At 40.7% G+C, this 26,799-nt stretch overlaps 1 protein-coding gene across 3 annotated transcripts in view; it reads left to right on the forward strand.

Annotated features, from left to right (window-relative positions):
- Window positions 1–26,799, forward strand: part of ZNF385A (zinc finger protein 385A) — a 176,916-nt gene that overhangs the window by 25,186 nt on the left and 124,931 nt on the right. For 2 of the 3 annotated variants that reach the window (XM_081935548.1, XM_081935549.1), the window contains exon 1: window positions 18,718–19,134. The exons of the other annotated variant lie outside the window; for it this stretch is intronic. In XM_081935548.1, coding sequence (XP_081791674.1) covers window positions 19,047–19,134 — 88 coding nt within the window. In that variant the 5' untranslated portion in view covers window positions 18,718–19,046. Of the gene's footprint in view, window positions 1–18,717; window positions 19,135–26,799 lie in introns of those variants that run through there. 3 annotated transcript variants of the gene reach the window in all.

The raw sequence follows: 26,799 nt of genomic DNA on the forward strand, positions 1-26,799 counted from the left end.
CTGTCTCGTTCAGCAGCGCAATTCTTAACAAGGTGCTGGCCACGACTCGGTTTACAGGGTCCTTTTGCGAGTGAGCTGGCAGGGAAACGGTAGCTGCCGGTCTGAAAAGTCCGTCGCACTTTCCGCTTTCGCGAGCAACTTTCCGTAAACCCGCCGTTGCTCAGAGCGAAGAAGGGAGCCACTCGCGCATGCGCATTCACCCTGGAACCATGAGCTCCGGGGTCAGAACCCGACAGAAGGCGGGGAATGGGACCATGTGTGCAGGAGGGAGGCTGAGGCTAGAGGAGCCTCCTGCACATACCTCTGTCCTGCACATGTGGTCCCATTCCCCGCCTTCCTGAGTCAACATGAAGGGGAATGGGACCACGTATGCAGGAGGGAGGCTGAGGCTAGAGGAGCCTCCTGCACCTCCCTCCTGCACACGTGGTCCCATTCCCCGAAGCTCCTCAGCGCCTTTTCCCTTTTTTTTTTCATGATGAGAGTGGTGAGGCTCTGCCTCCCCTGCCTCCCCTGACCGCACGTCCCTGGGAGATACTGGCATAATATCAAGAAACGTGCTTGGAGTTGTAGTTAGGCTAAGAGTTACCCTAGCTGTTCATCACTGTTCCAGAGGACTATTTGTAGCAGCCTCTGAGTTGGGGGGGTATCAGGAGTTCTGAACGTAAAGATGGGACCAGCCTATAGAATTGCAAATCATTTCTCAGGAAATGGTTCCCTCAGTGTTTAATTTTGTAAGATAAAATACTTGCGGTGTTCTGACCTACATAGAAGTTATGCCTTGTCATCTTAAGCAGTACATTCAGATCTTAGGATCATAACATTTATACTTAGCGGAAAAGAAAGAATTGCCACTTTGGTGCCTTGACTTGACAGGCTGAGCAAAACCCAAATAGCTGATAGGTTATATGCTGATGTTAATGTTTTGAAATATTTAGAGTTCTGGCTGAAATTGAGATGGTTTAAAAACAATCCATGTCCCGAATAAGCAAGATGTGAGTTGAGTGGGTGGGAAGCATCTTGATACTCAATTGACTGTTCAAATCTGGCTGGTTGTCAAGTCACAGATGGTTGTGCATGCATGTTGGGGGCAGATGTAATAGATAGAACAGGCTGGGGGGGGCACCTTCCATCCTGCACTGAGCAAGTGGCATCATCTGCTGCCTTGGCTGCCCTTTGCAGTTGTCGGCTGACTCCGACACACCCTGGATGTACTTAGAATATTGGGAATAGAGATGGTTGTATTGGGCAGGGGAGTTTGGGACTTTTCCAGACACCTGCTGCCCAGGGGATTGGCCTGCAAGAGATTTTAGCTACCAAGGAGGACAAGAAGAGTTAATTTGTGTTTTGAGTATATTGCAAGAGCTGGTCCAGCTTTTCTGCTGTGCTTACAAGCACTGTTGCATGAATGACAAGCAGAATGCAAAACATGAGGCATTCTTAAAACACTGTAATGAGGAAGCAGCATATTTTTGATCTCTGATAGTCCATAGGTCTGTGATGTCACAAGACATCATTGTTTCCCTAGATTATAGATGTGGAGCTACCGAGACAAATATTTGATAGGGATTTCCATCCATGTTATATAATAATTGGGTCGAAATATGTCATCCTAATTGAATGCTCCAACAGTGGATGTTTTTAAGAAGAGATTGGATAATCATTTGTCTGAAATGGTATAGAGTTTCCTGCCTAAGTAGGGGATTGGACTATAAGATCTCCAAGGTCCCTTCCAACTCTGTTATTCTGTTATTAATTATGTGATATGAAATCATCTGCCTGAGCCCCCCAACCCGAGATTGAGAGCCTTCTTAAAATCAGCAAAAGTTGCAGTCGGGTATAGATGGTGTTGGCAATATGACATTTTCTTCTTAACTGTAAGTACTTCCTATCCATAGGAGAGATAGAGATTTGAGAGAAGAGGTTGTTCAATGCCAAGAAAGTTCTGGGTAAGAAAAAGATTTCAGGTTTCAAAGAATTAAAAAAAAAGAACACTAGTCCTGCCAATTACAGAAAAAGAACAAATGCTGCATCCACCAATTTCTTTCAGCATGAACTGACTGATAGATTTCCTACTTGCAAAAGAACTTTTTTTCTGTCCATTTTATATGTATGACACAGTCCTTATTTGCCCCAGCATTTTTCAGTATCTCAGAAAGTTCCTTCCTCCTCTCTCTTTGGCCAATAGAATATGACCGCCTGTGCTGGATTGCATGATACTGTCACAACTCAAAATGCTCATTGCAGCAGATGTGCAAAACTCAGCATTTTGGGCATAGAGCATTCTAGAGAACTCTGGGGTGTTCCATTTACTCAGCAGACCATGCTGAATCTCATACCAGGTTATGTCTGAACCCACTTCCTTGAAATGGCTTGATCTGAAAGGGAACATTTTTGGACTTCACAAAAACAAAAATTAGACATTTTGCACATAGCTTGACCACTTCTGTGAAGTAGAATTAATTCTTTGACAGCTGAATTAACTGAATTCCAAGTTCTTTTTTTAAAAAGTGAAATGGTTTAATTTATAGCACTTCCATTATTTGCATAATATATATTGAAGGCAGGGTTGAACTTCCATGGTAATAGCATTGAGATTTGCAGTAAAATAGTGTCACTTGAGATTAGGTTCTATTTACTGAGTCATCTATGGCAGCTTAAAATTTTTCCCAAGTCATCCAATAACACCAGAAAAAAATTAAAAACATACCAAATAAATAAAATGCATATCTTAATTACTTGGAGATGAGAGTTCATTGAACAATAATGTTGCAGGGGAGAGGGGAATTTTAATTTTTAGCTAAAAGTAAATAATATAAACCAATCAAACCAGAATTCTCACTCAATGCACAAATAACCAGGGTCAAATTATTCTACTTAAAACACATCATGTGAAGACTCAGCTCTCTGGAAAAGTCTGTACTGCTGGGAAAGTTGGAAGGAAAAAGAACAAGACGACCAGGAGCAGAGTGGATGTTCTCAGTTATAGTGGCAGTAAGTACACCATTGAGGGGCCTGAAGGACTAGTTTGATCTTCATGGAGAAAATCAATTTGTATGGTTGCTAAGAGTCAACATTGACTTAATGGCACCTAATCAATCAAATAATATGAAAGGCCTCTGTCTGAAAGCCTGAGGAACTGTGCCAGATTGTGTGAAGCAGCAGCAGGCCATATGAAGCCTGTGGACAACCTTGCAAATACTTTGTTGAAGTCTTTGCTAAGTGCGTTGTGTTAGGTGACTTTTGGCCCAAAGTCACTTAACACAGAACACCCTGGTGAGGAGTAATTTCATGACAATGTCTTCCCTTAATTGATGAGCACAGCAGCCATTTTGTAAATAGGAGGCTGTGAGTAGCACCCCTTTGGGGGGTGGAGGGGAGAGACAGCAGGACTTGCTCTTAAAATTCCAGATGAGTCCCCTGGTCCAAAATTGGTGGCCTCTTCTTGACATGGATAGTACTGGACAAGTTGGTTAGTTCATATCTTGTGTTAAGGCCTGGTGTGTTTTCCATGGTTATTGATTCAAGTGGCTGGACTATCACAACATGCTAAGTCAGAACCAAACAAACCCTGCTGTAGCTTAGAATTACTTGTGGACCAAGTTTCTTCGGTTCCTAATGCAGTTTAATGTCATCCAGCAAGCTTTGGACATTCCTGTTTCATCCTTGCTTTGATGATAAACCAGACCTAGAAAAACTAGCTTGCCCAAAACTGCTTGTACTCTATGACTGAACAGGAATGTAAAGCTGCATCTTTCCAATCTAGCCCCAGGATTCTGATGCTTCTTGTATTCTGCCAATTGGCAGGATATTAACTATGCTCAGCGTAAAAACAGAAGGTGCCTTTCGGTGTGAATTATTTTATGACCCCGCTGTACTTAGATCTGCAGATATTTTGTGAAAAACCTATCAGGTTGTGTGCCAAAAAAAACCCCACGTGAATACTGTCACCTACATGGATTATGCTATTTAGGGAAATCAGCCTATAAAGGCTTATTTTGCACAACATTTTCTAAATAAATTGAGAGGCAAGGAATTAACACTCACTGCACTCCTAACTACTGGAAAATCAGCTTGTCCCTGTTCTCCTGCCTGTAAATTGCCTGAGTCCTTGCTTGTACAATTTCAAACTTATCACTAGTCATGGTTTGAAGCTATTTGGAAAATTGGTGATGAGTTTTTTAATTACATGCTAATTTGAACCAGGTAAAAATCTTATTTCTTCACTAAAGCAAATAAACAAATCTACCTTACATGGAAAAGAAGCAGTTTCTTGATTGCTGTTATTTTGATTTGGGTAAAAAGATATTTCCTGATTTCAGAATACTATTACCGGTAAAGCAACCACTGCTCTATTATTATACTGTACAAAGGCATCTTAAATTCTACATTTAATCTTCCAAAATGTCATTTTACATGGGAAAGATATCCAGAAGAAGCAGAAAAATCTGGTATTTTCCATTATTTTGAGCTGGGAAAGAAAACAAAATTTTGCTAGTTCCCAGAAAGGCAGAATTGGAGTTCTGAAGATAAATTATATAAAAATTTTTGATCATAGTTACTGAGAAGTTCTGTGAGTTGAAATCCACACATCTTAAAATTACCAAGTTGAGAAATACCATTGTACTCTAATGAACGAAAATTAGCTGTATCTGAAAATAGTGCTTATCTCTGGAAGCAGTCTTCCCCTAACCAGAAATAACTTGAGAGATCTAACCAATATTAGCACCTATTTCATTTTATTTACATAGTTAAGACATGCAGGATTTTTGTCCTTCTTCTCCAGCAACATGAATCAAACACCAGTCCAATGTTTGCCTAGCAGTGGCCTGCATTGATGTACATTGGGGGGGGGGGGGGGAAACGACGACAACCAATTGCATTGTTGTAGAAACGTCCTAAGCACACATACTTAAATTTAAGATTCTGGTTCTTCTGGCTCTCTCTGCAACCTACTAGGCTTTGCTTCTGGAGTTCAAGTCATAAAATTGTAATCCAAAATATCCCTGTTTAAGCACTCAGCTGCATTCTTAGTTCATGATCAAATTTGCTCAGGCTGTTTATAGTACTTGTTTCTTTTCATACAGTCTTCTACAACTTACCAGTCCTTCCTTCCCTACCTTTTCCTTTTCTTGTCTCTGACCTTGGGTTCCCCTTAGCTGATGTCTCTTTACCTCGGACTGTTGTCCTTTCCCTTCCCTTCTCTTCCCTTTTCTTCTCTCTGACCTTGGATTCCCCTTAGCTGACGCCTCTTTACCTCTGGCTGTTGTAGCAGCAGCAGCAGAAAACGGCCAGGCTGTCAGGACAGATCAGAATCTCTTCTGCCTCGGTGCTCGCCTACTCTGCATGTAGCTTTGGTTACATTGGATTGGGGGGTGAGGAGACGGCTGCATGCATGCTAGGCCGCAAGGGATTACTCATTGCTCAGATGTGGCCAAGTTTCAAGGCACAGGAGAGCATGCTGCATGGGTGGCCAAGTGAGGCAGAAAGTAGGACCTGGTTCTCTTTTTTTTCCTCAAGGGCTGCCAGTTGTGGTGGAATGACTTCCATAACGGCTGATGCCCAAGCTCGGTTCATTACTTCAGAGTTTACCTTTGAAGCAGAATCTCAAGGGACACCTCACAGTTCCAGCCCTCTTTCTCCCTCCTACTATTAGACCAAGGATGGAAGAAAGGATAACTAGGGCAGCCTCCAACCAATCTCTCAAATTGTCAGTTCCAATCAAGATAATAGTTTATTGAACCTCATCCTTGTACAGGTACTTGGGAGGCAAAGGAGATAAAAGATGGCAGCATGCCCATTATATAGCATTTATAGTAATTTTATTTAGTAAATCTAAACCTACCACAAAAACTATATGCCCATTCTCTAAAAAATGATTAGAAATGATTCAATGATTTGAAATGATTACGTATACCAAGGACTAAAGTTACGCTTCAAAACTAATTCTAACTATAGTCTAAATAAATTGAGCAGATTCAATTGGGTATTTTTTTTTTCATCATTTGCATAATGAATTCTTCTTCTAGTAACCTGGTTTAGGGACTAAAACTTTGCAAATTTACTGAAGTGTTATTTCCTGGATATTGAAAGTCTTAATAGTACCTTCCTGAGAGTACCATTTAAGTGGTGTGTGCATACCGTATTTTTCGGAGTATAAGATGCACCTTTTTTCCTCAAAAAAGAGGCTGAAAATCTGGGTGCATCTTATACATCGAATACAACATTTTTTGCCTCCCGAAGCCTGCCCCCTTCACCAAAATGGCCATGCAGAGCCTTATGGAGGCTTTCAGAGAGCTCCTGGGCGCTGGGGAGAGCAGAAATTTTGCCCCCCCCCCAGCAGCACTCTATACACCTCCATAAGGCTATGCATGTAATTTTTTTGACAAAAAACAGGGCTGTTTTCCCCCCCAGAGCACTATTCAAGCCCCCCCCAAGCCTATTCATGCCTTTTTTTAAAAAAAAATGGGTCCGTTTCCATGAAAAACGGGCTGTTTTGGGGAGGTTTGCAGAGTGCAACCCCCCCCCCCCTTTCAGAAAGCTCTTTAGTTAAAGTGATTGATGAAAATTACATTGATCAAGTGCTGTGCCAGGAAAAATAAAGTCTTAGGTGCTGCAGATTGTCAGCGATTTCCTTCTCCAGCACATGGATAAATACATCTGGAAACATTTACCTACCTACCTACCTACCTACCTACCTACCTACCTACCTACCTACCTACCTACCTATTCTCTCTCCCTACCTACCTACTGTATTTCTCTCTCCCCTCTATCTACCTACGTACGTACCTACCTACTCTCTCTCCCTACTTATCTACTGTATTACTCTCTCTCTCTCTCTCTCGATCTACCTACCTACCCTCTCTCCCTCCCTCCCTCCCTACTGTATTTTTCTCTCTCTCTCTATCCCTCTATCTCCCTACCTACTCTCTCTCTCTCTCCCTACCTACCTACTGTATTTCTATCTCTATCTCTCCCCCTCCCTCCCTCTCCCTCTCCCTCTATCTACCTACCTACTTTAAAAAAAAAGCCTCTTCAAAACCTTGGTACGTCTTATACTCCAGTGCGTCTTATACTCTGAAAAATATGGTATTTCTTTTTTCTCTCCCCTGCCAGCAAGTTATGAAGTCTAGAATTTGCTAAAAAAAAGAAAAAGAGGAGAAGGGGAATCTGATCCTCAGAATGTAAAGTTCTGTGCTCAACTTGATAATTGTGATCATCTAATATGTACAAATACTCCTGCTTGCGTGATTGTTTAAAGGCAGGCTTTCTAGTTTCCCTGTAAGACTGGGAAAGAACATTCTAGTCACCTCTCTTGGGTTATTTTCCCCTTCCATTTCTAGTGTCCCTTCTAAACATAATAATTTCTTCTAGTTAGTGCTTCATTTGCATGACATACCTAAAGTATGTAAGTTTCTAATTGCTGATCATTGCTTGGGGAGCAATCAGCTTATGACTGGCCCTGGAGCAATTGGTATAGTTTATTCTTGCATACCATAGGACTCTTTGTAGTCATTTTCAAATCTATAATTCAAATGCCTTTTCTCTGGCCTTTTAGTGTCCATTGTTTACACATATATGTAATATCGGAAAGGCCATTGCTTATTTTAGCAGTTCTTGTTTTAGCTGTCATCAAAATGTCTTTATTCGGCATGATCTGCCCAAGTTTGTCATTGGCTTTGTGCATAGGATTGATTCCTTTTGTCCATCTTTATTTGTACTTGAGCCTAAGAAGACAAAACTACCTACTGTTTTCACCTTAATCCACCTTCACCTGTAAATTCACTAAGCATGCAGGAATATTCTGTCCTATTAATATAATAATATTAACCCAGATTTTTGTTTTCCAGATTTTCTTGTGTAATGAATTCTTTTATGCTATCTAATTTTAACTAACAGAATGGAGTTATCTGTCTACATAAAACTATTACTTTTTTTACCTGTAATTTTTATTCCAGCCATCTTTGTTGTGTACAAAGATACTCTACATCTTCATCTCCTATTTTAAAGCACTTTAGTTTTCTTTCAGTTCTTCAGTTTTTTCGTCAATGTAAATATTCCTGAGAGCAATAATGTGGTGTTCTAGAACAGACTTAATATATATTCTGCTGTGATCTACACAAAGTTCTTGTTGTAATAAATGAAACCAAGGCAAACTTATTTTGTGTACTTCCTTGTTCTCTCTATTATTCATTTAATTTTAGCTCATGTCCCACTGCTTTTTCTGAACCTGTCTCTTCACTTAGCATTTCTCTCTTACATTTAGGTTTATTCTTCACTGTAAACACAATTTTGCATATGTGCGGAATTAGTCTAAAGGTTCAGTAGTTTACACATATTATATCTCCTATTTCCTATTGCTAGTCATTGTAATGTTCTCCATATTTGTTGACAGTTAAAGATAGCTTTAACTATCTATTTCCTATAGCTTTAAACTATTCGGTATATCATTTGCCTCTGTTATTTTTCTATTTTACAGCTGGTTTATTGTCTGACATACCTCACTTTCTAATGAAGCTGGTTCCTGAATATTTTGTTTCTCCACAAAAGCTTCTGTCATTGTATGATCCTATTTATCAGAGTTTCAGTATATATAGTTTATCCATTTTCCTTTGAGCTTCGAGTTTGATCAGTGGTGATATCCAGGTACAGAATCTGTATTAGCGCTGCTTGAAGCTGAAGTTGGCAATAAACAAACAATAATCTTTTCAAAACTAACTTTCTGTTTTGTTGCATTTGTCCAGTTGAGAAGTTCCTTGGATTCTTGGTTTCTCCAACTTGCATTCAAACCACCTATAGTATATCCTTTATTTAAACCTAGCACCTCTTTCAAGCTGCCATTGAATTTTGGATGTCTTCCTCCATTGCATATGTAGTAGGTACATATATTTGTGTTATATTGAGGTTTATTGGCTATTTTTTAATTTTAATAGGAAAGATCCTTTTGCTTCTTGGGTTTGGATCCTTGCATGGGGCAATCTGATTCAGTCTGAAGTAGCTGGTTTGCAAGATACCCTAGGGATATGCAATGTGGGCTTTATAGGTGAATTCCAGCACTTTGAACTGGCTTATAAATATTGGTAAACAATGCAGCCAGTGGATTATTGGTGTTACAAGGCTTCTTTCTGCTGATAGCCTGGCTGCTCTACTAATTATAGTTGCCAAATCCTCTTCAAGTCAGCCCCATTACAGCAAATTGAGGCAGTCTAAACATGATGATAACCACATGAGTCAGCTTCACTAGGTCTTTCATATGTCATGCCCTTGTTAGTGACAGTGTTTGGCTTGGAAGCTCCACTGGTGTGTAAATAACGGTTTGCAATGTAACATTTTGAGGAATTGATTCTTTAGACAAGATGTGTCTAGCTGCACTGGGAAAAAGAGGGTTAACGATACCCTGGTTGGCCCAGGGTTCCTTGTTAAAAATTGCTGGATTCGCCATAAATTAGTGTAGCAGCGTACTCCAGTTGTCCCTTTTTAGCAAGAGCAAAATTTTAGACGAAACGTTGCATATTGCATTCACACATTTCTCTAATTAGAGCCAATAGCTGGTCTCCATCTAAATTCTATCATTTTTTTTATGTTTTTAAAAGGTGGAAGTACATGCCTAAATCAGTCACAAGTCTACAACCTCCCCTGCTCTCCCACCACCACCACCACCACCACCACCACCACCTCAGTTATGTGATGCCATTTTGGATTAAATGAATGGCTCCTTTCCTTAGGAAGAATAGATTCAGATTTAGATTCAGATTAATACAGTTGGAAGGCACCTTGTAGGTCATCTAGTCCAACCCCCTGCTCATGTAGGAGACCCTACATCATTTCTGACAAATGGCAGGGGTCAGGAGGTAGCAATTGACCTATGGATAGACAGTGCATTCAGCTGAGATTTAGACCTGGCCTTTCCATATTCCAGCCTAAGTGTTCCCTCCATCTAAGTATTCCCTCCAACCTGAATCAGCTTTGACTTCTCCATTTGGCGCCACAACAGAAGGATACTGCTCGCCAAGCCATTTATCTTTGTTTGGTTGCAATTAGGCTTGAAGATTTAAAAATTCTGATTCTTTTTCTCACTTTTTTTCTTTGGCTTCCCCTTAAATTTGGGCGGCTGGGGGGGAGGTATTCAACTGCGAAGATTGAATGGTGTGCATGCATGTGAGCAATTTTGTAGCAGAAACATCCTGCCCATCTTACAAGATCCTGCCATTAGAGAGAATGTGAGGCCAACTGGGGTGGAGCCTATTGGCACTGGGACTAGCGGGCACAGTTCCATCTTGACATTAGGGCAGGCCAAGTTAGCTTTCAAGGACAGGAGTAGAATTGTGCTGATTTTATAGAATGAAATGCTCCTGCCAACGTGCATTCCCTCATACCATCACAGCTGAAGTGTGAATGAGAGAGAAATCTCTCAGTCACTATGCAACTCAGGTAATCACCTGCATCCATTATCTTTTTCTCTGTACAATTTCAGGACCACCTGTTCTCCCACATCCATAATAAAAAAAGGAAATTCTCTTCCACATTGGGGTCGCTTTCTCATCTTGGATTCTGTACAAGTTGAGATTGAAGCTGACATCTAAATGGTGTCAAGACACCAGCTAGGAATCCTCTCCAGAGCTGGAAGTATAGACAAACAAGAGCCAAGGTGAAGGAGCTTTGAAATAAAACTGCTCAAGGGACAACTATTTAGAGATGTTGTTTCAACAAAAATCAGATAAATATGGAAAGGTTTTCTGCTTAGTTGATTAACAGTTGGATCAGAAGAACCAGCATTTTCCTCCTCCTTTAGAAAAGATGCCTCTTTTGAATGATAAAATTCCAGTTCTGCCAATCTTTTGCAATCAGATGAACATCTTGCCAATTCTATTCCCTATATGTTAGTTAGGAGGGTGCTAATTCTTTTCACTAATCAAGGAGAAAGTGTCAAAAGACCAGAGGTAGCTGACTTGGTTCTCCAGACATTGTGGGACTTTCTCTAAGGCTCCAAATCTCTCTCCCTTTGTTCGTATTCACCCACCCCTGGCTCACCCATATCTATGGCTCCTAATACTTTTCAGTTAGACCGGTGGATAAATATAATAGAACTGCTGTTGAATATTACTGGTCTCTAAATGTTCAAGGATTCTTTGTGCAGCAATATGTTTGCTTAAGTATTTACAAGAAGTAAAATGTGGGTAAGAGCTGAAAATGTAGGTAAAGTTCAATTTTGTTAGATTTTTATATTTGTTTAAATTGAGGATCACCTAAATCTTTGTTATTTGTCTGACTGAGACTAGCTTGTATGAGGAGGGAGACAAGAGAGAAACATATTAGGCCTTAGGCATGCTTTCAACTGAGTGCCGAAGAATTGAGGCCTTTGAACTATGGTCCTGGAGAAGACTCCTGCGAATCTCTTGGACTGCAAGTTGAACAAATCAGTCAGTCTTAGAGGAGATCAACTCTGACTGCTCTTTAGAAGGCCAGATCCTGAAGATGAAACTCAACTACTTTGGCCACCTAATGAAAAGGAAGGACTCACTGGAGAAATGCCTAATGCTGGGAAAGATTGAGGGCAAAAGAAGAAGGGGACGGCAGAGAATGAGGTGGCTGGATGGAGTCACGGAAGCAGTAGGCGTGAGCTTAAATGGACTCCGGGAGATGGTAGAGGACAGGAAGGCCTGGAGGAACATTGTCCATGGGGTCATGATGGGTCGGACACAACTTCGCAACTAACAACAACAATGCTTTCAACATAATTTGGAAGACTTTATTGAACTTCACATGAACATAACTCTTCTTTGCTATTCATTAAAGTACCTAACTACTCTTTCAATCTTCAAAATACTTTAAGAGATGCAATAACATTAATGATGGACTCCTTAAAACAGGGACTTTTTTGGGGGGACATTTGAGAAAAGCCAGGTTGCTTTAATGAATAATAGAAGGGTCTAGTGCTCACACAAAGTCTGAAGTGCTTTTTTCAAATGAATTTTGAAGCCCACACAATCCAAATCTGGACTACAAATACTCATAGTATGCTGTATCTGCCAGGAAAGTATAGTTTGTGTGTGTGTGTGTGTGTGTGAGTGCGCACACATTTTCTGTTCTGCATTTCAGAAAATTGAGAGCACCATCTCTGTTCTCCTACATATACATTCATTAGGTTTTATGGTTATTCTATGTGAGAAAAATCTGTCCTAGATTGAATTGCACTCTTTTACAGCTGTGAATTGAGGGAAAAGTATTCTTTTCTCATTTTCTCACAAAGGAATCTGTGTTAAACCTCAGAATTCCTTGTGGTATATGGCCAAATCTATTTCGAGACAGGTGTGACTTTATTTTTTTTTTAAATGGGCTATTTGTTGATGGTGCCTAACTCTAACCTTTTCCTTTATGCACAGTGTGGGGAGGAAAGAAGAAAACATAGGGACCGGTTTCCAAGGTGAACCTCCTTCCTCCACTACTTCAAACAAGAAATTCTGCTATGACTTATTTATAGTATGTCTTAACTTTTCAAAAAAAAGTGCAGAGAGCTTTTTGATGCTCGTTAAATTGCTCATAGCATTTTTGTGCGCCGAAGCATTCTAATTCCCAGATTGGCAACCAAAGGGAGGAGGGAAGATGCAACTATCTTAGAACCACAGAGTGTTCCTTGAGGGAACACATGAACTTTAGTCTTAAGTCCGAGACTTTGGTTGAAGGATGGTCAACCTTTTTGTAGCCAGAGTCTGCACTGTTAACAAACTTGACCTCTGAAGGCTATAGAAGGAATGTGGCCGTGACATAACCAGAGAAGGAATGACAATGTTTTCTTCAGATTGGAGTGAGATGTGTAGATATTATATATCATATTCTCAGTTTTGGTGAAATTATCTTAGGGAAGACCTCCAGGGGCCACAGAAAAGAGAAGCAAGGCAGGTGTAGCTCATCCTGGCTCAAGGCTTTGGAGTTTAGAAATGACGAGTGGAGCCAGACATGTCTCCTTACTGCTGCTGCATCATGATGGATGGATATTTTCCTCCACTGGCCTGACCGGTGTCCTACAGAAGAGGGAGAACAGCAAAGCTGGAAGGCTCAGTCAGTTTGCTTATCAAGCAGCATTATGTCAAAACAAGGGCCATAGAGGCAGGATAAGGATTAACAACAGGACAGCAAATTTATATGATTACAGTACAGTTTTCTGTCAATTTGAGGATTAGTGGATAGGATTTTAACTCAATGGGAAAGGCTCTGACGTCCAGAAACTACAGGTAGTCCTCGAATTGTGACCACAATTGAGCCAAACATTTCTGTTGCTAAGTGAGACATTTGTTAAGTGAATTTTGCCCCGTTTTACGACATTTCTTGCCACAGCTGTTAAGTGAATCACTGCAGTTGCTATGTTATTACAATGGTTGTTAAGTGAATGTGGCTTCCCTATTGATTTTGCTGGCCAGAAAGTGGCAAAAGGTGATGTGACTTTGGGACACAGCAATGGTTATAAATATGAACCAGTTGCCAGGCATTTGAATTTTGATCATATGATCATGGGGATGCTGCAAAAGTTATAAGTGGGAAAAACAGTCATAAGTCACTTTTTTCAGTGCCGTTGTACCTTTGATCGGTCACTAAATGAACTGTTGTAAGTTGAGGAATATCTGTATTGGAATCCTTAAGATTGGAATCATTTTACATTTGCTCAGAATATGGAAACAAGAAGACTTTGAAAATGAGTGAGAGGGAAGTCGGTAGGACCATGCAATGTGGGAAAAGACAAGAGAATTCTATCCTCAAAGAAAATGCCACTGAAATCAATGGGATTTATTATATAGTAAGCACAAATATCTTCTGAGTCCATTTTTTTTTCCAGTTTTTCACTATATAAAGTATATAAAAGAGAAAGTTGTGTGTGTGTAACAAAATTGTTTCTGCAAAGAGGGAATCAGTTATTGTTTACAAGTTGGATGGCTTCTTTTACAGGCCACCCTGTAAACAAAGGGTTTTACATTTAATCAATTCTATCTATCTATCTATCTATCTATCTATCTATCTATCTATCTATCTATCTATCTATCATCTATCTATCTATCCTTGGTCAGTTTCCATCCATTATTCCTTGTCTGGCCTTCAGGTGCCTTGGAAAATAGCTTGACCCCCTCCTCTCTGTGATAGCCCCTCATTTATTGGAACACTGCTATAATGTCTCCCCTGGTCCTTCTCTTCGCTAGACCAGTTCCTGCAACCATTCATCATGTTTTAGCCTCCAGTCCCCTAATCATCTTGGTTTCTGTTCTCTGCACTCTTTTTAGCGTCTCAACATCTTTTTTATAGTGTGGTGACCAAAACTGGATGCATTATTCTAGGTGTGGTCTTACTAAGGCTTCATAGAGTGCTATTAGTACCTGACTTGATCTTGATTTTATCTCTCTGTTAATGCAATTTAGGATTGCATTGGCTTTTTTTGGCTGCCCCGGCACACTACTGTCCCGTATGTAGCTGGTGGCCCATTATGTGCCATCAGATGAGTACTCAAAGGCTTTTTTTTTTTAAAAAAATCAGGAATCTTCTCCAGCATCAAAGCTCAAAAGCATCAATACTTTTTCCATCCTGATTCTTTAGAGTTGAGACAAAGGAGGGGGGAGGGAACATATATTTCATAGATTAAGATGATTCCCATCATTTTCTGAATATTTCTTCCTCCCTTCCGCCATTTTTCACACAGTTTTGGAAAATGATTCAGAGGAATTCAGAAAGTTGTTTATTGTGTTATGGTGATCAAACTACTGTCACAGAATTGAAATTCAAACCTTTGGGGTTGCACTACAAAGAATCTAGGCCCCTCTATAGCTCTTGCCATTGGATCTTGTAGTTATTGCCTTAACTCTGGGATCTGCTTATCCTGGCCTGCCCTCCCATTATATGGTGAATCAACTCATTAGAACCTTTTGTTAAGTCCCTTTGTAGGAGTGTGGTCAGCAGGATGGCCTTACTGTGAGGCAAGATAGCATCGTTGGCAGTGAATGTTGCATTGCTTTCTTGTTATCTTACACCATCTCATCTTATCTCATCTTGTCTCATCTCCATGCAGCTGAGTATTTCTTTGTTCCCCCTGTTTAATATCCAACGTTCAGTTTCAGACACTAAACCAGGATGTAAAATGTACTGTAGATGTAGATTTTTAGGCAGTAAAGATAAAGTGTAAAAAGTTGATGAATGGCTGTTGGAATTTCAAAATTTCAAAAGAACAAGCAGGAGAAATAAACAGCATAGAGAGTCAGGGCAGAGCGTAAGTGAATCATCCAAATTCCAGAACTGAATTGAAGACTGTCATTGGCCAATTTCTACCTTTTCTACTCTAAACATGCAGAACACAGTGGTAGTAACCTTGGTTCACTTTTATATATAAGTATATGTCAGTGCTCTCCCAAATTGTCTCCCCCCCCTCTCCCCCCCCCCCCCGCTCTGTGTATGCATATTTATATTTTTAAGTGAACTGCTTGTCAAGACTGTGTGACTATTGGAAACATTTAGAAAATGCTGGGTCAGCCCAAACAAAACTTAACAAGAAGGTGAGTTGGTATAATTTTTAGTGATCTGTGCTGCTTAAGATTTAATGTTCTTTCCTTCTCCTACCCCATCCGCCAGTTTGCAAGGAAAACTGACTTGCAGTCATAATCTTCATCTTTTCTGTGACTAATACTTTACTTCAACTACATTTTCATTTTTGCCTCTAGAACGTGCCTTGACTCACTTTCATGAGTCATCTAGTCATGCTACTCGTGAGCCACTCTTATGTCCACTACCCCACCACAGACATTCCCTTGTGACCTCTCCTTTCTGCCATATGCCCATAGTAGTGTCCATACTTGAACTTAAAATATAGTATTAAAAGACTGTTAGATAAATATCCAATGAGCAATGATACAATCTGATGCATTTTGTAATGTCAGGTGTCCCGAATAATTCCTGAGCAATGGGGAGGGGGAATGTTGCATGGTGACCAGGCAGAAAAAGAGTCAAATCTCTTGACTATTACATAGCACAGTTACTCCCTGCTGTACTAAACCTGGGTTCAAGGGACCCAAACAACGGACAAGAGGTGAGTTTCCCAGTGACGCCACAAAGAAAGCACCAGCTTATGATGATCTCCCATTGTGCCTCTCAGCAGTTCTTTGAGTGGCTTTTGAACAAGAATTTACTGCTCATCCAGATGTTGCTTGGACAGTCAGCTATTCAGGCTCATCCAAGTCTCTGAACTAGGAATTTACTTGGTTAACTTGAGGGCAAGGTGTTTACTCTCTCCCTTTGTCAGTCAGCTGTCCTAGCCTTGGTAGCCATTTCCCAGAAGTGACAGAAGAAGTGAGTTCTGACAGGTGGCTAAGTCTACCCAGGTCTAATTGTTGGTTAAAAGCACCACCCGTCATAGCAGTGCTGTGGTTAGCAGATGGTTTTGCCCCCTGGTTAGTGACATTAAGAGGGTGGAGGAGGAACAGAAAATGAGGAGACTGTCTTTTGACTATAAGCCATACCAGAGGCAAAGGGGAGTGGAAGTGGAGACAGATACAAAACTAGATAAAACTGACTCACAAATGAGAGGAGAATATTTAAGTAAGCCATAGGGAAGACCCTTGCATCCTTTCTCTGATGGGAGGTGAAGATGACTTCCCCATCATGGATCTTTCTAGATCTATAATTCAATTTTTACTCAGCTCCAGGACTGAACCTTTGCATTCCTGCCCCCATTGTTGCCATTTTTAATTACACTATGGGGTTTATGTCCAAGGCTCTGTACTATAGTGGAATGTAGTCTGGAGTTCCTGATAAGAGAAGGGAAGGGCTGCTTGCCTGAACACAAAAGAAGTAGTGGAACATGGAAAGTCTGCTAAATTGAAGAAGGCTAAGATGGTTCCTCCCTGGTAGTTCACAGAACATACAGGCATCTGCCACATAACACCCCACACTTAACAATTGCTGATAAGAAAGACAAAAAAGTCTTGATAGTGGATGTGGCAACACCTGGAGGCAGCAGAATAGAAGAGAAAGAATTGGAAAAGGTAACAAAACACAAAGACCTGCAAATAGAAATAGAACCACTGTGGCAAAAGAAAAGAAAGGTAGTACCTATGGTAATAAGCGCCTTGGATGCAATCCCAAAACAACTGGAGCACTCCTTCAACACACCAAATTCACACCAAATTCACACCAAATTCACTATTGGTCAATTGCAAAAGGTGGCTTTACTTGGAATAGCTCACATCCTGAGATGATACTTCTAACGCCATCAAAATCTGCCTATTCCAGGTCCTTGGAAAGGACTCGACAGGTAGACAAAAATGCCAAATCCAGTCTGAGCATCTGACTGTGATGACCCATCATCATCATCATAACAACAACAACAACACCTTATTTACCTAGGGTGCTAGCAGCAACCTGTATCAAACATTAGTGCCAGCCAATGCTATTTGTGATACATTTTTAAATGTTCAGTTGACTGAGTTTCATGTTTAATGAATAAAGTAACCAACAACAACAACAACAACACAAAAAGGTGCATGGCACATGCTGTCCTTTGGTATCAATATAACACATCTTCAACTTTCCTAACTGTACATTCATCCTTGGGCATCCATAATTCACAAACTCATAGGCAACATTCCCTTGCATGTACAGCACAAATAGGCATCACCCTTGTGTCTATGTACATATCACCCCTTGTTTGGGGAGCCAATCTGCCTTTCTCTTTGATTAGTTAGTCCCAGGTTTCCTACTTCTTAATTAGCCAGAGGAAGCAGGAAAGCAACTTTGGCTTAATTTTGGGTTTTTTGTTTCAGGCAGCTTTCTTGCAGTCTTTCATTCCAAAAGGAGTGGCTTGTTGGCTACTCCACTCCCAGCACCTGCTTTCCCCCAAACAAAGGCCTTTTGTCTCACCTGCTTTCCCCCTCCTTCTTGACCACTTTATGACCCAGCCAAAAGCAGCAAGAACTCCTCCAGGTTTGCATCTGGGGTGGGTGGGGAAGGGAAGAGAGATAGTGGACTTTAGCTGTTATTGTTTGGGGTTGGAGTGGAAAGAAGCAAGTTTAACTCCCTCCTGTTCTGAGATTTGAGAACTGCCCAAATTTGTTGCTCTGCTCCTTTCCTGAGCCCTGTGTAGGATTTTAGTCTGGAGAAATATGTACTTTTCTTAAGGGGTGACGGGTGCATAGAGACAAGAGTGGTGCCTATATGTGCTGTGCATGGAGGTGAATGTTGCCTGTGTGAATTATGGATGCCCAGATGAATGTGCATTCAGGACAGTTGAAGGTGTGTTATGTTGATAGCAAAGGAGAGTGTGTGCCATGCATGTTTTTGTGTTGTATGTATTAGATCTTTTTGCACCTGCTGGAAATCTCGTGGTTCAGGCTCCTATCTAGTATATCTCTCTGCTCATGCATGTGGTATTACAGTTTGTGAGGTCCTAAACCAAGGCAAAGTATGATATTTCCATAAATATACTTGTAGGTGTGGCAAGATGCATGCTTCTGTGGGTGTCAGAGGGACAGTGGTGGACAGAAATAAGAATAAGAAAGAGCAAGAGAGAAAGAGAGGAGAGGGAGGGAGATTGCATGTGTATCCTATGTATAATTGTTATCAAGGTTGTTTCTCTGGTTTCAAGCCAAACCCCATCCCACTTTGGAAACACAGCCAGGACTTGCTAAGCACTCCACCCAAGCCCAGGCACAAACTCAATTATGCTTGGATTTCATTTCAGCTGCAGTTTTTCATGCAGAGACCTGCCTAAGGAGAAGAATAGTTCTCAGATATGGCAGGATGAAGGAAGATTCAACTCTGATTAACAGAAGAGGATGGGAGAAGCCTAAGAGGCATGCTGGGAGTGAAGAGTATTTTAATAAGCTTTGCCCTACACGGGCATCAGCAGCAAGGGGAGAGTTAACTGGTGGAATCCTAAGTAGATCAACTGGGCTGACCCATTTCAGACTGAAGGATGGAGGAGGTGGCTCACATTTTTGGTGTTCCTGCTTATAAAGCAGTGGGCCTTTGAAATGCTCTCCATCTGTCACTGAGTCGGCAGAAGACTACGGAATATCAGGATGAAATGGGCTGCCTCCATCGCTGGTCCCTATCCTGTCTCTATTACCGCTGTTCCCAGCCACTTGGCTCACATGACTTCCTTCCAAGGTAATGGGTGAGGAACCTTAAGAGATTCAATTCACCTTGAAGAAGCTGCCCTTGGACTGTGTTGGAATAAGGGGGGTGGGGAATGCTGCTTTAGCATAGGACATTGCTTAAATTTAACACCGTGTCATTGCTGGTCTGGAACAAACTGAAGTTATCAGTATAGGGATAGGGCAGAAACAAGATGCTGCCTGTATATATTAAGTGTCATGTTTATTTGCAAGAGGAGAAGAACCTAGTCTCATACTGCTTCCAATGATAGGAATATTTGTAGGTCACAGAATAAGCTGAGCTAGATTTTTTATCTCTGATGCAATAGCTTTTGCAGTTTTGATTTTACTTTCAGAAATATCCTCAGACGAGCAATTATAAAGGCAACTCCCTGCTTGCAGTTTCAAGTAATAAAGTGCATTTTGTTTCCTGTGTAGACTCCAGGAAGGTGAGGTGCACAATAGAGATGGAAGGGATACAGGGAACAGTATTATAGAGACTACAGCACTTTATTTCTTGTCATTGGTGGGAATGATGGGAACCATACTTTAACATCGTCTGGTAATTCACAGTTAGGAGAGGCAGTTGGACAATGTAGAGGATTAATGTTAGAGGCAGTGGTGATAGCTCTCAAAAATACCAATTGCCAGGGTTAAATATATCAGCCTCGAGTCAATTGCTAGGAATTATTTCCTTCCATGTTGCCAAGAATTCCATGTTCCCATGACTATTCCATAAACTCTAATTGAGATTCCTTATTCCTGGCCAGCCTCTCCATACCTGATGCTTATTATTCCAACTGTTATTCCAGTTTTGGTGGGCATCAGGTGGGGAATATTCTTCCAGATCTTTTGACTCTGCACATATGGCCTCCTTTACCTGTGTGGCGTACCTGGGGTAGACTTTTGAATTGGCCACCCTAGTGCTGTACCTTAAAACAAGCAGCAGTTTCAAGAGAGGAACTGGTTTGAATGCTAATCATTTCTGCTTGTGGAGATAGATTTGGTGCAGCCTTGGGTCAAGGAAAGCCTGGCCGCAGCTGCCTCCCTTGTCTGTATTTGTCCCATTTCATTTTGTGGCATGATCTTTAATTGCATACTGGGAAGGGGGGGGGCATATATGTGTGTATATTGTGGAACATTTGCATTTCTATCTCTGTTTCTCATTCCTCTCCTTCTCTTTTGGAATGTATTTGGCGATCGTTTCATTCTGAGGTGGCAATATTGCTTTCCCCTCTCCCGCAAGGCCACCCCCAACCTGTCCTTTTTCTGCATGCACCCTTCCTCCTCCTCTGTATGCTTGTCCCACTTTTAAGCATCTTTAATTGGCTGGGCTTTCTGAAGCCTATTATGAATAGTTGGGAGAAGGGAGGGCAGCCTGCTCTTGGTGGGGGAAGGGTTGCTTGGGAGGGGAAGGAGGAAGAAGGTGGCTGGGCTTTGCTGCATCTGGTCAGTTGCCAGCATCTTTCCTTTTCCAAATATGCAAGGGAGTGTGTGGATGAGGAGAAGTCCTTGGACCATTTAAACGACTTGTATATATGTTCCCTTTCTCTCCCAAACCAAAACCCCAACACAAACTGAGATAGTTAGAAGTAACTGTGTATCTGACTGCTTAGCTGCTCAATCCTCCCTAGATGTCACCAAGGTACAGTGACCTCAACATTTGAAGAGGGTGTTGTTTCCTCTCCTGCCCTGAATTTATGAAATACTTCCTTTGCCTGCAATGACATTGGAGGCTGAGAGTGGCCAAAAACCACTCTACCCCAAAGGCTACCTTTCCCACAACCAGGATATTTGTGGAAGTTAGAGAGTTGTCTTCCTATCAGGTAGTTTCCAAAAATACCCAGATAGACACAAAACATATCGTTCCAAACTTCCCTAGTCTGACATTCTGTCCAGAGGTGCTGGGGAATTACATCACTCAGAATTCCCAGTCAACACGGTGAAAGGTTTATTTAAGTCTAACTAGCAGTCCCATATCCCCAAGGTGCTTTTTAAAGAGGCACCTGGACTTTCTGTCCAGTTACCTCTTGACAAAGGACCTTTGGGACAACCATGTCTTGTACGCCTGAGAATCTCCATAGACATTTAGAAGTTCCATAATAATTGGGTCATCCTTAACACTGATATTAGGCATTTTGGTTCTCCTGCCTTGCCTGTTCTCATAAGATTTATAGCAATTGCAGGAGGCAGGATGACATGGGAGGGACTGTAGGACAGAGAAGGATCTTTCCTCTGGAGTAGTGCTGTCCATAACTCTTTTTTTTTTTTTTTTTGCTCCCTAGCAGCATTGCAATAAATACAACAATGTTGGGGGATCTCATTGCTAGTCCCCTGCACACACTGAGGTTTGATCATGTGCTTGATCAAGAAAAACAGGATAGCTCAGTGATTCCTGATAGGAACTGCTACTGCAAAACTTAAAACCTTTTTTTTTCTAAAAAATAGATTCATTAATGATTGGCTGTTTTTTATGTCGGATTAACAAGATTCAGAAGAAAACCAGAAAGCTCCGTAAGGCAGATGCATACACTCTGTATAAAACGTGGGGTGGCTTGTTTGTCAGAGAAGTGGGATATTTGTCTCATATGCGCGTAGCTTTGTACTGCTGCTACATGTGAGGCTTCATTTGAGTTTTGCATATTTTTTAAGAGTTTGCATCTATATTCTAATTAAAGAAAAATGAAAGATCGTGAAAAGATCTAACACACAAATTCATGTTCTAGAAGAAAGGAAAGTGCTACAGTGACTGTAAATTCAGGTTGTTCTCAAGTCAAAATCAATGGGAAATAAATCCTGATAGCTTTTTGGACTTTTAAAAATATCTACACTGATTGGGATCTGAATTGGGATGTTTGACATTATGTGCAAGTGAAATAAAGACATTACACTTTGTTCCCTAGATATAATTAACTCTGGAATTTTAAGTGATGTTTTTCAAACCCTTGCATTATTGTGGGCATTTATGTTCAGTAGGATGAATATCTCTATTGAGGTATATTTAATAACAGTAAATTATTAAATTTATATCCTGCCCAACACCCAGCAACTCTGAATGGTTTAGAAATGGTTAAAAACAAGTAACAATATAAGAAACAGATGTAAAGATGTAACTATACATATAGATATACATACAGACTGCACATATAGATATATACATATAGCTATAAATATAGATATGAATGAAATTTGCCAAGTTCTTGCAAAATCAGCCGATACCTACTTATGCTGTATTTGTATTTTATTGGTGTGGGGCCTTAAGTAAACAAATAATTTTCCTCTGTTAGGAATTTTTGCTAGCTTTAATATTTAAAGAGAGGAATGGTGAATATTTTTCATCCCTACATTTCTGCTTTAGTTTTCTTTCTCTGAGTTTTCACATTGTCATAGCAGAAATTATAATGCCTTTTAACATTCTCCACATTTCCCCCACTTTTTCTTGCTAGCTTTTCATTTCTTACGCTTTTTGTTGGCTTGGGATGACGACAACAACAATAAGTGGCATAAAAGCTTTGTTTTGTTTGCTTTGAACATTCCATTTTTGCTCCTGATACATATTTCTTAAGTAAGGTGGGGGGGTGGAGTTAGTTTTAATTTTGAAACTATCCAGTTTGGTATAGTATCTCGCATTCCTTATTCTTCTAATTCCTTTTATAAAACAATCCTATTTCATATATATTTTTCTCTTTCCCATGGGAAAAAAATGTAGCAAATGTGTTAGTGGATACAAAAGAGAGAGAGCAATAAAAAAGAACACGGCCAAGAAGTGGAATACTATGAGTTTAGTGGCTAATTTTAAAAAATAAGAGATATTGATCATCAAACTTCCTTGAAAGCTACTCTCTTTGTTCTTGCCTGTAATCCTAATGACAGATGTTGCTCTTCATCAAAAGCCACTTTCCATCACCTAGTTGTGCTTTCTGCTTTCCTTGTGTTCCAGAATTTGTATCCCTCTGAACATTCTTCTTCTAAATTGGTTGGAGCTGGTTTTCTTATGCAGCAAGACAGGCTAACCTTTATCTAGTGATGCCATGTAGGGTTGGTGGAAAATACTGTAAAAATTGGTACCAGTGATAAAGTAGCTAAAATGTTGATTCCATTTGGAGTCCTTGCGGGGGAGGGGAGGCCTTTTCAAATGTTTAGTTGTAAGCTGTCCGCAGCTTACATTTAATTTTTTTTTGTGACTTTTAAAGAAGGTGAGAGCTTTAATTTTGAAAACTGGAGCCTTAATTTTGAAATTGATCTCGTAACTATGTCTATGGAGATTCTCAGTCAACCAGGTCATGGTTGTCCTAAAGGTCTCAAAAGGCAAGTGGACTTTGTTTTTCCATGAAGACATTTTGCTTCTCATTCTAGAAGCTTCCTCAATCTTCAGTTCTGACCAAAGTAGTTTCTTGGATGAGAAGCGAAACACCTTCATGGAAAAACAAAGTACACTTGCCTTTTGAAAAAGCACCTTTGGGATGATCTTGTAACAGTATCTTAAAATTTGGGCATTTTCCAAGAAGGAGAACGTTTCTATGTTAGGGATAGAATCAAGATCACATGAAGTGTTAATACCACTTTATAATGTCTTGGTAAGGCCACACTTGGAATACTACATTCAGTTTTGGTCACCACGATGTAAAAAAAGATGTGGACACTCTAGAAAGAGTGCAGAGAAGAGCAACAAAAATGATTAAGGTGCTGGAGGCTAAAACATATGAAGAACGGTTGCAGGAACTGGGTATGTCTAGCTTAATGAAAAGAAGGACTAGGGGAGACATGATAGCGGTGTTCCAATATCTCAGGTGTTGCCACAAAGAAGAGGGAGTCAAACTATTCTCCAAAGCACCTGAGGTAGGATAAGAAGCAATGGGTGGAAACTAATCAAGGAGAGAAGCAACTTAGAACTGAGGAGAAATTTCCTGACAGTTAGAACAATTTATCATTGGAACAATTTGCCTCCCGAAGTAGTGAATGCTCCAACACTGGAAGTTTTTAAGAAGATGTTGGACTGAAATTTGTCTGAAATGGTATAGGGTCTCCTGTCTAGGCAGGGGGTTGAAGACCTCCAAGGTCCCTTCCAACTCTGTTATTCTATTCTATTCTATTATGTGAATTGTTTTGAAAGGGCTTTCTGAATTCAAGAACTAGCATCCTGGGGTCTTAGCCAGCTTCAGTATCTAGAAGAGATTGGCATCTTGTGATTGCCCAAGCATTAGAGGCTCTGCCCAAATGATAAAATTATACTTAAAATCAGTAAAGCAAATGCTATCCTATGTGGGTGTGAGGATGCCTTGAAGGGAGCTATCCTCATCAGATCCTGGAATACTTCCAAACAAGAGTCATAAAATGTCCTCCCTCAGAATGTGATGGAGCCAAGATCAGTTGTCATTTCAATTATTTTGTTTTTTCATTGCTACATATCTTTCTTTTCATTATTGGGCAGGGAAGAAGGGACTGTTGGAAATCCTCTGTTTGAAAATATTCCCAACATTCCACGAATTGGTTACCTCAGACAACAGATTCAAGCCCCTATTACAGAAGGATAAAAGATTGCAAGGTTCTTTTATGGAAGATCCCCTGAGCCTTAATACTGATTTCGTTTAGGCTTTGCGAAGTAATCTTTTATCTCTTTTGCATGCGAGTAGACAGGAAAGCCCTGTTTGGCATTCCAACCTAACAGGTACCAATAAAATAGTATAAACCAGTTCTGGTCCTGTAAGATACAGAGAAGTAAAAAAAAAAAAAAGTCAAATTAAAGGCACGGGTTGCTGAGAGGGAGAACAGTATCCCATTTCTAGCATCAGATTTCTTAAAAACAAAACCCCCAAATTGCCTGGCAGTTTTCTAATTACAGAACCTTGTTGAAAAGCGGTCTGCTTTGCCTTCCTGACTGTACACAAACCCAAACACACACATACCCTGCTGTTGACACCCACACAGCATAGAGTGCCATCTTTTATTGATGTTCTGCTTGGCTTCGTTGAAAGGAAAACATGTTTGTAGTAACATAGGCAGATGGCTGTGTTTTTTTCCCCTTCTGCTTTTGGTTGGCATGATGGATCAAATCTCAAACTCCTCCACCTTCATATTTAGGGAGATTCCTCTTGCAAAGCTTCTTGCCAAATCATTTGTGATCGTGGGCGGCGGACTTCACTGCTCGTTTTTACAGTTATGCTTCACTGGCCTACTCTGTAGAGGATCACCCACAAATAAAGTGTTGGGAACATCTTCCTACATTTGGGAAATACTCAGAGGATTAATGTATACTGTGGTGACAAGACCATTTATATCAGTAATGGTGAACCTTTTCTAAGGTGCCGAAAAAGGTGCGTGTGCGGGTAGAACTGAGTGCCGAAAAGGGAGCACTTTATACGCGCTCGTCTGGTCCATGACCAGGAAGAGGAATTGCCCAGGGGGCATATGCACACTGGAAAATGCACTTCCGGTTTCCAATGTGCACCAGCTGGCAAGTCTTCCAGTTACTGCCGTGCATGCGCACATGTCAATCTGGCCAGCACACATGCTCACACTGGAAAACGGAAGGCCAGCTCTTCCAGTTTCTGGCACTGCTGCATGCACAAAGGCCAGCTGATCGTTGCGTGCGCATGCACGCCAGAAACCCGGAAGAGGAATGGCAATGCTACATGTGCCAGTCGACATGGCTCTGTGTGCCACTTCGGGCACACATGCCATAGGTTCTCCATCACTGAAATATATAAATACTGTACCAAAGTGAAGTTGCAATACCCAGTCCATACTAAGTGAAAGAGGAGATATTCTTGGTGAAATCCTGAAATATGCAATAGACTTGTGCTATGGAAATGGTTTTCTCTGTGCTTCTTTCCCAGTGACTCCTGTTTGGCTTCCAAGTCTAGTTTACAACTCTAGGATTTCCTAATCAGATCCCAGTTTGCTTAGTTTTGGAAGATCAGCTGTGGGAGCCTGGGGATTCCTCAAGAATCGGGCAGAGAAATCTGTCATGTATGCATTGAATCTCTTTCAAAACAACGCTTAAAATGCAATTTTAAGAGTATTTAATAGTGAATAATTCATGGGCAAGTTTTCAAAGTAAATCCAGAAAATTGGGCTGTTAATTTCTATGTTTATGATTATAGAAACTACAATTTGGGATGTCTTGGTTTTTTTTTTAAGAAACCAGATCTCCCCCTTCAGAGATTTCAAATCCAGCTGAAGATCCTGGGGCATCAGAGAACTATAGAACATTCCTTCCTTCTCCTTCACTTCCAACATCCATGTTCTATATTTTATTTATTAGGTTTATATAGCTATATTCTATGGGAAGCAGTGTAGAAAGAAGGGCTCAAAGCCCACTGAATTGGGGAGAGACATGAAGCAACCCTCCCTTCTCACTACTTCAGAAAATTTGGCAGGATAGACAAGTTCAACGCTACCATTATTATCCTATCATTTTAATAGTTTGAACTCAAGATGGATGGGGCCATTGGGGGCTTAATTTGGGAGAAATCAGAGTGGGAAGCAGAAAATTAAGGCTGAGTAGGAAGGTATGGTTCTGAAAACTGACCTTCATTTCTTAGTGATGCTCACTGAAAAATAAAACATTGGAAGAACTAGGCACAAGCCTTTGGCTGGTATATTTGTGTATATGTGGGTAGCTTGAAATCTTGAAAGGCCTTGGTGTCTTTCTCTCTCTTTCTGCTCTTCTAGAGAG

The sequence above is a fragment of the Natrix helvetica genome (assembly GCF_964273705.1).
Source record: "Natrix helvetica genome assembly, chromosome: 1".
Classification (NCBI taxonomy): Eukaryota; Metazoa; Chordata; class Lepidosauria; order Squamata; family Natricidae; genus Natrix; species Natrix helvetica.